Source organism: Phocoena sinus, chromosome 14 (genome assembly GCF_008692025.1).
Source record: "Phocoena sinus isolate mPhoSin1 chromosome 14, mPhoSin1.pri, whole genome shotgun sequence".
In the NCBI taxonomy this organism is placed as follows: Eukaryota; Metazoa; Chordata; class Mammalia; order Artiodactyla; family Phocoenidae; genus Phocoena; species Phocoena sinus.
Genome location: NC_045776.1, coordinates 67,173,948 through 67,189,553, shown reverse-complemented (window position 1 = coordinate 67,189,553; position 15,606 = coordinate 67,173,948). Strand labels below are relative to the sequence as shown.

The following is a 15,606-nucleotide window of genomic DNA, read 5'->3' as shown; positions in this document are numbered from 1 at the left end:
AAGGCGGCCAGAACAACAATCCCCCAGCCCTCTTGGAACTTAAGGCCTGGCCAGGGAGACAAAAATCAAACTGGTACTAACCTCCTGGGCAGAGGCCTTAGGCCTACCCCTCCCCTCCCCTCTCCTGCCTGACATACTAAATATTTACTGAATAAGTGAAAAATATACACAAAAATATTTTTTGCCAACTGTGATAGAGGCTATGAAGAAGTATGTGGAGCTATGAGGACTTATAATGGGGAGCGGGAAAGAGAAAATTCGAGGTCCTATATAGACTTTGAGGGTCAATGATAACTTCTGTAAGGAAGTGAGGCTTGAACTATGATTTTTTTTCTTGTGTTTTCTAAAGTTGCTACAATGAACATGTATTCGTTGCATGATTTATTTTAAAAGGATACTGTATATCATCATGATAAATAAAAAACCGAAATCAACTGTTATACACAGGCAGAACCATCAAAATAAGTGCAAAAGTATTTGCAACAGCTACTGCAACAGATAACAGTATCGCCGGTACCTTGTAGCTAAGGCAGAGGGCCATGAGCCTGGGGCCTGCTCTCTGTGTTAACAAAGAAGACACAGCTGGGCCCAGTTGCTCCTTGGGTTTATCAGTGGGACAAAAGGAGTGAGCTCCTCATTCTGGAAGTCAGCATGATTGGAGGGTTCCCAGACACAGCCACTCAGGAAAAGCCCTGATGGGTAGATGGAGGTGTAGCAAGTAACGTGTCACTGGTGTCATGCTGTGGAGGAACCAGGTGTGGCAGGCGTGTAGAGGTGGGTGTGACCATCTTGATCGGGCCTCACAGGTGGCCTGATTTTAGACCTAAGCTTTAAAGGCTAAGCAGGGAGAGTCAGCCAGAAGGGAGCAGGGCAAGGAGAGCCTCAGGCAGAGGAGGCAATATGTGCACAGTACGCGAAATGGCCCCCAGGAAGGAATAGGTTTGGATTGTTCAGCACCATCGAATGTCATCAGAGGGTGGAGATGATGTGAAGGCATCTCTCTCAGTACAAGGAATACTTTCCTAACAATGGAGTGGGCAGCCTTGGTGACCTGTCACTGGATTGTGCCAACAGAGGCTGCACAGCAACTTATTGGCCATGTGGTGGAGGGCATTTGGCAATCGAGCCACAGGAAGCCAGGACCCCTGGCTTCCAAGCCAGGACAGGGAAGGGCTGGCCCTCCTGGTCTAGCGTGAGAGTCCTCACCAAATTCTTGATGTTTCTGGCCACCTCTGCTGGAGAAAACAAGGGAGGGCTGACCTGCAGCCTCCTCACACTGGTCTAGGCATTTCTAAGATGGTCTTCCCATCTCCCCCTATTCAAGGGGGCTAGGAGGCTCAAACTAGGTCCTCCGGGAGCATGGTCTCACCCCTGACCAGGAGAGATGGGAGATGAGTCTCCATACCCAGGCCATGTGAACCAGTGCGGCTGGCTCACTGGAAATTCAGCTTCGAGATCTCCACCCCCACCCACCCCAGCTAGGGTGATCAGCTCATTCCAGTTTACCCCAGACTTTCCCAGTTTGGGCACTAGATGTCCCCTATCCCAGGAAACCCCTCTATCCTGGGCAAACTGGGATGTATGGTTATCCTAACTGTGGCCCTTTCCCTCTCCCCGGGACACACATCCACTCCACCCCAGAATCTTTTCCTTGCTTAACTAACCCCATTTACCCTGCTTGAAGTGGCAGGGCAGGGGGGCTGTCTTTATGGCACTCAGTGACATGCAGTGCTCGTTAACTGGGCACCTGGTATGAATAGGTCCCTGCCCCATGGACCGTACATTCTGGGCAGTAACCAGATGGATGTTGGATGACAATTCTGCAAATAAGGAGTTATATAATTAGACCATTTCCAATTACTGCAGAATAAATTACCCCCAAATTTAGCAGCTTGAAACAATAAACATTTATGATCTCACACGGTTCCAAATGGGTCAGGAATTCAGGAATGAGTGATTAGCTGGGCTGTTTCTGGCTCAGGGTCTCCCACAATTTTGCAGTCAAGATATTGTCTTGGGCTGTGGTCATCTGAAGGCCTGACGGAGGCTGTGGGATCTGCTTCCAAGGTGGGCCGCTCACTAACCTGGCAAGTCAGTACTGGTTGTTGGCCAGGTGCCTCAGTTTGTTGCCACGTGTGCTTCTCCAGATGCTGCTTGGGTGTCTTCACCCCACGGCAGGTGGCTTCCCTGAGCGCGAGTGATCCAAGAGAGAGTAAGGTGGAACCTTCAAGGACTTTTTTTTTTTTTTAAATTCGGCCAGGCCATGCAGCATGTGGGATCTTAGTTCCACTGAACAAGGATCAAACCCGTGCCCCCTGCAGTGGAAGCGTGGAGTCGTAACCACTGGACCGCCAGGGAAGTCCCCCAAGGACTTTTATGAATTGGCCTTGGAAATCACACTCTGTCATTTCTGAATATCCCATTGGTTACACCTGTCAGCCCTGCTCAGTGTGGGAGGGGACATTACAAGGGTGTGAATATCTACACACAAGACTCCTGGAGGCTAGCTACCACAATTATGTTCTGCACTAGGCCCAACTTAATTATTGGGATTGGACTCAGCTCTTCAAGCCATCTTCTACAAGCAGGCCTCCCCAGCATCATTGTCTTCTGTTCTAGGATCTCCCCTTCCGCTTCCTCTCTGAGGTCCCTTCCTGCTCACTACTGAGTCTGTGACATCTCTTTCTCCTGAACCTGTTCATCCTCCCCTCTCTGCAGGGAGCTGACCCATTTCTTCTTCTCCCTCCCTTGTTTCCCAGAGATGCCCTCATGGAATCTACCTTCATAACTCATTGCCAAGACCTACTGCCCAATCTGTGAAGTGAAATGAGAGGAGCAGGGACAAAGACAGATGGGCAGAGCCAGGCGAAGAGGAGCAGGCAGGTTCATAAGTGTAAAATATGGACAAACCTGCCATCATCTATTCCCTGGGACAAATAGATCATCACCGAATGGGCTGCAGAAGAGCAAAGAGACAAATTACCCAGCTGTGGCAGTGTCACCTGCTCCTTATTGATGGGCTCTTATGCTCGGGCCCAACTGCTCTCTGAGAATTGCATCCTCCAGTTCCTATGAGACCCCGAACAGGAGTGACAGGAAAGACAAGAAAGCTTTTATGTTTCGGCTGGGGCATGAGCCACACTGCCAAGTTCCAGCTTTTCTGTAGTATGCATCATATACATATATGAATTTTGTGACTTTGACACAGTGCCACATAAAAACATGATCAAAGTGCCACCCCATGTGTAAACTGGAAATCATACAAATGCCAGAGAAAGAGAACATTTTAACCGGTTAAATACTGAACAATTTCAAAGCTGTTGGGTTGGAACAAATTATAAATTGTGTTTACGCTGATGCCACAAGGCGGCGCCACTACAGCCGGAAAACGACCACATTCTGTGTCACTATGGAGCAAATCACAGCATGCTTTGGACTCCAGCAACTGCCTCTTTGTGACTACTGAGCTGTTATTTTGCCACTCACTGTCATTATAAACAACTTTAAAAAGCTATAACAACGTCATTCAACAACATCGTTCACGAAGTAGAGAGGTCAATGCTGAAAACCGCGCCCCCAAATCAGTACTTTGGAGCGGCTATTGGACGTGATAGAACACCATGAAGAAGATTGAACCACCTCTGTGACAGGCGGTGCAGAAAATTTGGGAGAGTGCCAGCGGATAGAGATAACGCAGCAAAGACACGAAGCAGCATCAAAAGCAAAAATATGGTAAGATGGTTATAGATTTACGAGCTGTGCGAGCGCGTTTCATCGCCTCCTTCACATTCATTCCTGTGGGGAAACATGGGTCTTGGTATGCAACGTTTGGAATCATGTGAAGTTTACAGAAGGCATCCTTCCTGAAAAAAATGGGACTTCCCTGGACCTACCCAGAAATCCTGGTAGAAATATGGCTCCTGGAGCCCACTGCTCGACGGGGAATGTTGTAGGTTGAGCTGTGTCCTGTGAAATAATAAAATCTTTATGTGGTCTCTGACCCCAGTTCCTGGCACCTGAGCTCCTAAAACTCTTGTAATTTCCTAAGTGATAAAAGCACCAGGAGCCCTGTGTATTCAAATTATTTGGTCTTTGATCCTGGTTCCTAACACAGAGCTCCTAAATCCCTTGGAATTTCCGGGGTGATGGGAGCATCTTTTGCTCTAATGAGGCAATGTTTGATGGGCTCCTGGACCGGGGGCTGGTTACTAGAAAGATTAAACCATCATTAGAAGCCTGGAGCTTTCAGCACCAGCCCCCATCCTCCTGGAAGGGAAGAAAGGCTAGAGGTTGAGTTGATGATGGATCATGCCTACATGAGGAAGCCTCCATAAAAATCCCAAAAGTATGGGGTTCAGAGAGTTTCCAGGTTGGTGAACACATGCATGTGCTTGGAAGGTGGTGCACCCCAATTCCACGGGAACAGAAGTTCCTGCTCCCTGGACCACTGCAAACCTCATCCTATGTGTCTCTTCATCTGGCTGTTCATCTGTACCCTTTATTAAATAAAAAACCGGTTAACCTAAGTGTTTCCTTGAGCTCTACAAGCCATTCTAGCAAATTATCAAACCTAAGGAGGAGGTCACAGGATCCCTGATTTATAACCAGTCCTCCAGAAGTTTAGATTACAACCTGGAATTCTGATTGGCGTCTGAAGCCAGGGGCGAGGGTGGGGGGCAGTCTCGTGGGACTGAGCCCTTAACCTGTGGGGTCTGTACTAACTCTAGTTAGTGTCAGAATTGGATTAAATTATACGACATGCAGCTGGTGTCCCAGAGACTTGCTTAGTGTGGAAAACCCATGCATTTGGTGTTAGAAGTATTGTGGGTATGAGAGTAAAGGAGAAACACAGGAGTGTTTTTCTCATATATGTCCCCTAAAAATGATATTGAAGTCCTAAGCCCAGCACCTCAGATTGTGACATTATTTGGAAATAGGGTCTTTACAGAGGTAATCAAGTTATAATGAAGTCATTAGGGTGGGCTCTAGCCCAGCCTGACTGTTGTCCTTATAAAAAGGGGAAACAGACACATAGACAGCCATGCACAGAGGGAAGAGGATGTGAAGAGACACAGGGAGAACACCATGGGAAAACTGGAGCGATGCAGCCACAAGCCAGAGAACATCTGGAGATTCCAGAAGCTACAAGAGTCAAGGAAAAGATCCTCCCCTACAGGTTACAGAAGGAGCAGGGCCCTGCTGACACCTTGATCTCAGACTTCTAGCCTCCAGAGCTGTGAGACAATACATTTCTGTTGTTCTGGGCCACCCAGTTTGTGTGATTTTGCTACAGCAGCCTTGGCAACTAATACAGAATGTCAGCTTGAGACTCAAAATTATCTACCACAGTAAGGAGCACAGAAATAGCAGAAAATTGGGCTTCCCTGGTGGTGCAGTGGTTGAGAATCTGCCTGCTGATGCAGGGGACACGGGTTCGAGCCCTGGTCTGGGAGGATCCCACATGCCGCGGAGCAACTAGGCCCGTGAGCCACAACTACTGAGCCTGCGCGTCTGGAGCCTGTGTTCCGCAACAAGAGAGGCCGCGATAGTGAGAGGCCCGCGCACCGCGATGAAGTGCGCCCTGCTTGCCACAACTAGAGAAAGCCCTTGTACAGAAATGAAGACCCAACACAGCCAAAATAAATAAATTAATTAATAAACTCCTACCTCCAACATCTTCAAAAAAAGAAAAGAAAGAAAAAGAAATAGCAGAAAATTTCGAATTAGGCATGAGCATGAATTTTAGGCCAGAAAAGAGTCATTTTTCAGTGCCTGCTGTAGACAAGGCCCCTTGCAACCTGCAGCATGCTGTCCTTGGAAGGCCATGGGTCCAGGTTAGAGACCTGGGTTTGGAATCCAGGCTGTATCTCTATTAGGCTGTGTGGTCTTTGGCCAGTAACTTAGCTTTGGGTGTCTCTGTTTTCTTAACTGTCAAATGGGTATAATAATCTACTTAATCATGAGAATTAAATGCAAATGCATGCATATGAAAATGAGCACCAGTTAAAGTTCTATCTATATGTGCTTTTAGGCTTTGGTATTTGCAATCCCATTTCCTATTCTCCCCATTTTAAGTGATGATGAAATGGAGGTCCAGAAATGGTTTTAAAAAAAAAAAACTTTTTTAGGTTATACAGCACCTTAGAGTGCTCAATAAATATTAATTCCTATTTAAGAGTGACTCTTAAACATGTCATATCATGTATTATTATGCCCATTTTTACAGATGAGGTAACTGAGGCTCAGAGAAGCTAAGTTATGCCCAAGGTCACAGAAAAGTAGAAATTCCTACTGAGATCTGCCTGCTTCCAACACTGCAGGTGACAGTCTGGGCAAATTCAATAATCTTCAGTCCTGGGCCTGAAGGGAAGAGGGTGAGCACCAGTGATTTCCTAAGGCCTTGTAGGTTCTTTTTTTTTTTTTTTTAAAGTATTTATTTATTTATTTATGGCTGCGTCAAGTCTTAGTTGTGGCACGCGGGCTCCAGAGCGCATGGGCTCTCTAGTTGCAGCACCTGGGCTTAGTTGTTCTGCAGCATGTGGGATCTTAGTTCCCCGACCAGGGATTTAACCCATGTTCCCTGCTTTGGAAGGTGGATTCTTAACCACTGGACCACCAGGGAAGTCCCAGGCCTTGTAGGTTCTTACTCACTGTTATTCAGGTAGGAGCTGTTATCTGCAACTACTTTCATCCAGGCTCAGTGCTTCATGATAGCGCCTTGGAGCATCCTAGCTATGGCCTCAGGGGAATTCCCTTGCAGTCCAGTGGTTAGGACTCCTTCACTACTGAGGCCTGGGTTCAGTTCCTGGTCGGGAACTAAGATCCAGCAAGTTGCTGGTGTGGCCTTAAAAAATAAATAAATAAATAAAAAAGGCTATGGCCTCAGAAGTCTTAGGTACCAGGTCGCACATCCTTCATCTTCCCATAGAGGGGAGAAGGGCACACCCTGGTTGTGACAACCAAAAAAAAAAAAAAAATCTCCAGACATTGCCAAATGCCCCCCTGGAGGGAAAGGATGTCACTTGGAGAAACTCTGATCTTCTGGAAGAATGAAGAAACAAAATATATCAGGTGAGATCTGGATTAAAACAGTCCTATATGCAAATTGCAACTCTACCAATTATGATTTTGGGTAAATTACTTCATTTCAGCCTTATCCAGTTTCCCCATGTATAAACAAGGAATATATACCTACCAAATAGGGTTTTGATAAAGATCAGAAGAAGCATGCCAGGCACTTTGCAGAATATATGGTAAGCACTTAATATATGGCAGCTATTAACATTGTTCCCATAGTTGAGACTGTAAGTATTTCCTCATGTCCTTCACTTATTCATGCAACAAATATTCAGTAACTGGTGTCTGTGTGCCAGGTCTTTCTTAGTAAGCCCTACCTGAATTTTTCTTTCTCAAAACCTTATCTGGTATGTACTATTACCATCTCTATTTATTCTGTGTGAACAGCAGTTTTAATGCCAGCATAATATTCCATCATGTCTATTTTGATTCCTGGCCCTGGCCTCCTTTCTGAGGTCCAGACCCATACATCTACCTGGATGTCCCCCAGGAAGGTTAACAGCATGTTTGGCCAATTAGCCCAGTGCCTAGCACCTAGCAAGCCCTCTATAAAAATGAGCTATTACTGGCCATCAGTGTCATTTTTAGCCCCTGCTGATCCACCTCCTCTTGCTACTCCTCAGTGGGTTCTCAGAGTCACTTATTTTCTGTCAGCAGTCTTGGCCCTGGGTTAAAGCCCTGATTTGTTGTCCCTGTGGGGAGCCCATAGGAGAATCCAGCCTGGTTTTCCCACCTGCAGGGAAGAACTGAAGCAATGAAAATAGACACTCCCACGCTAATCATAGTGCCCTAAACAACCAGTTTGGTGGGGAGAATTTGCTAGCAGTAGGCAAGACATAAAGTTCCCCCACGGCAGCCTGGCAGCCTTGCTGAGTGTGCCAGCAAATGATTCCTGGGGCCTGGCTGGTGCTTCACGGGCACCACCAGGGCCCATGGAAAAGAGCTAATTTATGCTATTAGTATAGTTACATAAACAGTGTCTGCTGAGTGTTCCAAAACTGTATTTCATGGTCTTGGGGCCAGAACAGGGAGGAGCAATTTAGAAGCCACCACTAGGGAAGCAGAGCAGAGTAGAGGTAATACCAACAGCCTCTGGGTGAGATAGGCCTGGATTTTAGTTCCAGCTTTGCCCCTCACTAGTTGGGTGATAGCCAGCAAGTAGCTCTGTCATGCTGAGCTTCTATTTCACCTGTAGGGTTGGGGTGATGCTAATGATAGTTATTCGTGGAATGCTTCTTGATCAACCATTCAGGTATTCAACCATTAAGAGTTATTCAAAAATGGGATTTTTTTTTTTAATACACAAAGTTATTCTTCCCCACCTCACACACACACGCACACACGCACACACGCGCACACACACATCCATATAACCCTTGATGACATTAAAAAAATAAACAGTACACGTATATGATCCGAAATAAATTGGAAATCACACAGTATAAAATGAAAAATGCTTTTGTTTTTTGGTCCAGGCAGTGGGTTGCGGGATCTTAATTCCCCGACCAGGTATTGAACCCGGGCCCTCCGCCGTAAAAGTGCGGAGTCCTAACCACTGGACCGCCAGGGAATTCCCCCAAAATACTTTCATTAAAAAAAAAAAAATCTACAAAAAGAGCAATTTCATAGGATTCAACCTAATATGACCAGCCGCCGTTCTAAAGCTTTATAGTCCTCAACAAGCCCATGACGTAGGAACAATTATTACCCTCTCCCTCGGTAATAAGAATTTCTCCTAAAGAGAAGAAGGACTTGGCGGGGGAAGTGCCGGCTACCTAAACGGCCTCCACAAGTGATTTGAAAGTTTGAGAAACAGAGGTCAGTACATGTAATTAATTAAGTGCTAAACAGGACTATCCGCCTGGTGTCCGAAACACAATGCCCTGGGGGGCCACACGCGAAGCAGACTTGGTCCAAAGGGCAATCCCTCGCGGTACCAGGGGTGACCCGTCTCTCTCGCCCCGGAACGAGCCTCTACGTGTTCTCCCGGGAAAGGCGAGCCGGGCTCCGCCACCTCAACCAGTCTTGCTAGAGTAGGCTTATCCCTGCGAACAAAAGCATTCGGAGAGACTGCCGCCTCAGCCACTCAACGCCGAGCCCAGGCCGGCGCCTCCAATTAGATCCGAACTTCCAATTGGTGAAGTGTTGTTGAAGAAGGTGGGACAGAGCGGGAAAGTTCCCCCTCCCTCGGGGTTCTCAGCCAACCGCGGCGTCGGGGCGGCAGCCGCCGAGTTCGGTTGCACCGCGTGTAGTGATCTAGGGGGCCCGAGGGCGGGGCGGGGAGCAGGCCGGGGGCTGCGGGGAGGGGACGCTTCCCGCGGGCACGCGGAGTGAAGACGGTGACAGCCACGCGCGCACGTGCGTGCCCGGCTGCAGCGCGGCCCCGACACCTCCCTCGGCGGCTGAGAAGCGCGCGGGGTCTGGGCCTCCGGCGTCCAGGGGCCCCGTCCCCAGGCGTCACCAGCGTCCCCGGCTCGAGTCCCGGAGAGCCGGGCCGTGCCCGCCCCGTCGGTCCCCGATCGCGATCCCTTCCCGTGGCCGTCAGGGTTCGCCCCCCAGCTCCCGTTTCGGTTCCCGGGGCAGGGTCCTCGCGGTCCATGCTGGCCGCTGGGGGCCCGCGCCGCTCAGCCAGCTCCCGGGCCGGCCGGCCGGCCACCATGGTGGCCCTGAGGCCTGTGAGGCTCCTCCAGGGAGGCTAAAAGGTCCAGAGCGCAGGCCTCGGGGCGCGAGGGTCCCGAACCTGAGCCCCGCGCCATGGCCGGGGCCATCGCTTCCCGAATGAGCTTCAGCTCGCTCAAGAGGAAGCAGCCCAAGACGTTCACAGTGCGGATCGTCACCATGGACGCGGAGATGGAGTTCAATTGCGAGGTAACTGGCTGCAACGGGCTGCGGCGAAGGGGAGCGCGGCGGGATCCGGCCGGGTGCTGGTCCGGCACCGACGCGGACGCCCTTGCCGCGGTGACAGTGGAAGTGGAAGCTTCGGGATTCTGTTTATATCAGCTCTGGGCAAAGATAGAGTCAACCAGAACTGGAAGGGGCCATCTAGGCCCAAATCCTCATGTTAAAGATAATCGCTGCTTTTTTTCAATGGGGTTTTCGGGTTTGGAAGCACTTCCTGAAGGTTTTCATTCATTGTTACTGCAGGAGTCTGAAAGCATGCGTGGTAGCGAATTATAGTTTTCAGTGTCACGCTTAAGCTCCAGCTCTATAGAGTTTAAACTTTATTAGATAATATTATGTACCCCAGATATTATAAGTTGCATCTCGTTTTATTGGAAAGTCTATAGTACTTGTTTCCCTTTTTCACAGCTTAAATTTTCTGGGAAAAAAACAAAACAAAACTTCGAGGAAAGAGACGGTGTCTTAAACTTTCCATACAGTTTCTATCATGATGGTAACAGTTATCATTTATTGAATACTTCCTAAATGCCAGATATTCATACACTTAATTCTCAAAACAACTCAGTGAGGTAGATACCCCAAACCATATATCTAGTAAATGGCGAAGGGGGGTTTTGATTCAAGATCTTAGCCAATACAGTACTGCCTCTCAAGTAGTTTAAGTCCTTGCTACTCAAAGTGTGGCCTGTGGACCAGCAGCATTGGCAGCAGTAACCTAAGTCAGGGGTTGGCAAACTTTTTCTGTAAATGCCCACATAGTAAATATGTTCAGCTTTGCCGGCTTTAGGGTCTCAGTTGCAACTACTCAACTCAGCTCTACCATGGTAGCACAAAAGCAGCCTTAGACAGGATCAACTTCCAGCATGACTGACCTGGTTCCCTGTAAACTGGTAAAACATTAAAAAAAAAAACCAATTTAAACCCTCTGGAAATTGTCCTAAGGGCAAACATCAAGTGAAGAAACAGCTACTCAAGAAAATCTATGAAAATTCGGTAAGGAAGGCAAGAGTTTGTGGTATTTGTTTTTGTTTTGGCCGAGAGGCATAAGGGATCTTAGTTCCCTGACCGGGGATCGAACCCACGCCCCCTACAGTGGAAGCATGGAGTCTTAACCACTGGACTGCCAGGGAAGTCGCGAGAGTTTGTGGTATTTGAAGGAAGACCACTACTACTGTCCCTGCTCCCAGCTCTCAACAACGGCTGCAACCCAGTACACTAGGCTCCCTCTCCCCCTAGCTCCCAGTCAGACAGCTTTCTTCCCAGGAGGAGCATGACTTTAGGGCTTCTCCTGCGCAAGGCTACTTGCTGCTGAGGCTAAATCCTGGTTGAGTGAAGCTGAAAGATGGGGCTTCCTTCCTTCACCCAGCTCCTACTTATGGAATGGAAGCTGTACTCTGGGCATGGCCCACCGAGAGTACTGGGGTCCCATTTGCTCTATCCCCACCCTCAGTTTGTGAGATGGTGGTACCAGCCAGGAGAGGCAAACTGAGAAGACCTCAGGCTAGTGTCTCCCCCTCCCCACTTCTATCAAGAGCTCAGAGATTTTGCCTGGAGGGAGAAGCAGGCTCCTCATCTCTTCCCAGAAAGTAGTGACTTCATTTGCAGTAGAGTGTGGAGAAATTTATGCCTAAGGGTGCTTTCAAGAACTGTGGAGGTTTTAGTGAAAGGCAATTGGGAGGAGATTTGTGGATTTAATAAAGATACAGCCTAGACTGTAAGCCAGCTAGTTTGCAGGAGAGAATAAGACAGCTGGGAAGAGCCCTCCTGGGGTCAGGACAAATATCAAACACTAATCTCAAAAGAGCCACCTTTTGATTGGATTACTTTATAGAACAAGTTATGCCCCAGGGCATTATTGAAAATAATAGAATAATATACCACAATTAGTGGAGTTTAACAGTTGGGTGTGACCAGGGAAAGAGAGGGAGAGTCCTACTAAGACCACTGTCATTTTGGGTGACTTTGGGCAAATCCAAAGATATATCTTCCTGAGGAGCAACATCATAGGCCTTAACACTGTGACAGGGGAAATAGATTTCACTAAAACAGTCCAGCCAGTCACTAAACAAATAAACAAGCAAATAACAGTAACCAGCCCGGTTGGGTTGGGGGGAAACCACTCCCTAGAGTTGCTGTAAATATGTTCACAGAACTAAAAGAAAGCATGATTAAGAAGGAAGGTATAATGACATTTTTGCATCAACTAGATAGTATCAGTAAAGCGATATGAATTATAAAAAGAACCAAATTAAAATCCTGGAATTGGGGCTTCCCTGGTGGCGCAGTGGTTAAGAATCCACCTGCCAATGCAGGGGACATGGGTTCGAGCCCTGGTCTGGGAAGATCCCACATGCCGTGGAGCAACTAAGCCCGTGTGCCACAACTCCTGAAGCCCGGGTGCCTAGAGCCCGTGCTCTGCAACAAGAGGAGCCACTGCAATGAGAAGCCTGCACACCACAACAAACAGTAGTCCCCGCTCACCACAACTAGAGAAAGCCTGTGCACAGCAACAAAGGCCCAACGCAGCCAAAATAATAAAATAAATTAAATAAATTAATTTAAAAAAATTCTGGAATTAGAAAATACAATGACTGAAATAAAAAATTCACTAGAGGGGCTCAAGGTAGATTCCAACAGGCAGATTCCAATAATTAGTATACTTGAAGATAGATTGATAGAGATTATGTAAGGTGAAGAGTAGAGAGAAAAAGAATGAAGAAAAATGTACAGAGCCTCAGAGAAATGTGAGGATCATTCAGTGCACCAACATGTGTAATGGGACTACCAGAGGAGAGGAGAGAGAAAAAATATTCCAAAAAAATTGGCTGAAACTTCCTAAATTAATTGAAAAGCAATAACCTGTATATTCAGGAAGCTCAATGAACTCCAGGGAGGATAAACACAAAGAGATTCACAGACACATCATAGTAAAAATGCTGAAAGTCAGACAGGGAGAAAATCTGGAAAGCAACAAGAGAAAAATGACTTGACACTTATAAGGGAACCCCAATAAGATTAACAGCTAACTTCTCAGCAGAAGCTGTGGAGGCCAGAGGCAGTGGGATAACATTCAAAGTGCTCAAAGAAAAAACTTGTCAACTAGGAAACCTATCTCCAACATAGCTGGATATAAATGAAAAGGACATTTCAAAAACAAAGTTAAATAAAGAATTTCCCAGATAAACAAAAACAGAGACTTTGTTGTTTAAAGACCCATCTTACAAGAAATATTAAAGGAAGTTTTTCAGGCCTAAAGCAAGTGACCCCAGATAGTAATTCAAATCCGCGTGAAAAAAATCAATGAGCACCAGTAAATGTAATAACATAATTATAAAAGACAGTATAAATGTATATTTTCCTCCTTTTAACTGATTTAAAATGCAATTATATAAAATAATTTGTATATAATATACAATAATATTTGTATATACTATATTGTTGGGCCTATAACATGGAAATGTAATATATGTTTAATAGGTGTGCCAATAACAGTACAAAGGAGGTGGGTGAAAACCAAGCTGTAATAGGCTAAGGAAATGATTACAGATGGTAAAGTAATAACTACAACAATGTATTGCTGGGTTTGTAACTTTAATAGATATAATATACAATAATTATAATACTATAAAAAAGGGGGAAGGGAACAGAACTATGTAGAATAACATTTCTATATAATCGCTGCAGTTAAGCTAGTATAAATCTGAAGCTGATTCTTTTTTTTATATATATATATTTTAAAAATTTGTTTAATTATTTACTTTTTGGCTGCATTTGATTTTCATTGCTGCGCGTGGGCTTTCTCTACTTGCAGCAAGCGGGGGCTACTCTTTGTTAAGGTGCGTGGGCTTCTCATTGCAGTGGCTTCTCTTGTTGTGGAACACGGGATCTAGGCATGCAGGCTTCAGTAGTTGCGGCACGTGGGCTCAGTAGTTGTGGCTTGTGGGCTCTAGAGCGCAGGCTCAGTAGTTGTGGTGCGTGGGCTTACTTGCTCCATGGCATGTGGGATCTTCCGGGACCAGGGCTTGAACCCATGTCCCCTGCATTGGCAGGCGGATTCTTAACCACTGCGCCACCAGGGAAGTCCAATATATATATTTTTTGATGTGAACCATTTTTAAAGTTTTTATTGAGTTTGTTACAATTTTGCTTCTGTTTTTTGGCCCCAAGGCGTGTGGGATCTTAGCTCCCCAACCAGGGGTTGAACCTGCATTGGAAGGCGAAGTCTTAACCCCTGGACCACCAGGGAAGTCCCTCTGAAGCTGATTCTGATAAGTCAGGATTATGTGGTTAAACCCTAGAATAACCACTTAAAAAAAAAATCTTTAAAAATACAGTGGAAAAATAAATAAATAAATAGTGGAAAAATTATTAAAGAAATTTAAATGCTTCATTAGAAACTATTCACTTAATGCAAATCAAGTAGTAAAGGAGGAATAGAGAATTAAAAAAGACAAGAAAAACATAGAAAACAAAAAATAAAATGGCAGTTGTATCCCAAATAATTAGATAACTTAAATGAAGTGGACGAATTCCTAAAATGAAACCAGCTACCAAAAGTGACTCAAGAAGAAAGATAGTCTGAATAGACCTATAACAACTGAAAGAGTAAATTAGCAATAAAAATACTACTCACAGTAAAAAACCCATGTGCTACCCACTAGTGGCCCAGGTGGCTTCACCACTGAATTCTACCAAACATTTCAAGATCAATAAATACCAATTCTTCACAAACGTTTCCAAAAAACTAGAAGAGGAGGGACCATATCCCAGCTCATTTTATGAGACCATCATTATCCTGATACTGAAACAAGACAAAGATAACACAAGAAAACTAGAGATCAATATCTCTTATGAGTATGGAAGCCACAATCCTTAACAAAAATATTAGGAATCCAGCAACATATTAAAAAAACTATACTCCATAACCAAGTGAGATTTATCCCAGAAATGCAAGGTTGGTTTAACATCCGAAAATCAATTTATGTAATATATAATATCAATAGAACAAAAAGCAGAAATTACAGGATTATCTCAATAGATGCAGAAAAAGCACTTGACAAAGTGCAACAGCATTTCATGATAAAAGCACCCAACAAAATAGGAATAGAAGGGAACAGCCCAATATCACACTTAATGGTGAAAGTCTGGATGTTTACTCTTTAAGATCAGGAATGAGACAAGGATGTCCCCTCTCACCACTTCTATTCAACATTGTACTGCTGGTTCTAGCCAGGACAATTAGGCAAGACATGAAATAAAAGACATCTATATTGGAAAGGAAGAAGTAAACCGATGTCTGTTTACACGTAATATTATCTTGTATACAGATATTTAAATTATTTATTTAAAATCTTTATTGGAGTATAATTGCTTTACAATGGTGTGTTAGTTTCTGCTGTATAACAAAGTGAATCAGCTATACATATACATACATCCCCATATCTCCTCCCTCTTGCATCCCCCTCCCACCCTCCCTATCCCATCCCTTTAGGTGGACACAAAGCACTCTTCTCACTAGCTATCTATTTTACATTTGGTAGTGTATATATGTCCATGCCACTCTCTCACTTCGTCCCAGCTTACCCTTCCCTCTCCCCGTGTCCTCAAGGCCATTCTCTACATCTGAAT

At 45.6% G+C, this 15,606-nt stretch overlaps 1 protein-coding gene across 3 annotated transcripts in view; it reads left to right on the top strand.

Annotated features, from left to right (window-relative positions):
• The first annotated feature begins 9,340 nt into the window (after positions 1 to 9,340).
• Positions 9,341 to 15,606, top strand: part of NF2 (neurofibromin 2) — a 78,568-nt gene continuing 72,302 nt past the window's right edge. For 2 of the 3 annotated variants that reach the window (XM_032602720.1, XM_032602721.1), the window contains exon 1: positions 9,373 to 9,945. In XM_032602720.1, the coding sequence (XP_032458611.1) occupies positions 9,832 to 9,945 (114 nt within the window). In that variant the 5' untranslated portion in view covers positions 9,373 to 9,831. Of the gene's footprint in view, positions 9,946 to 15,606 lie in introns of all 3 variants that reach the window. The other variant, XM_032602719.1, reaches the window with a different exon arrangement.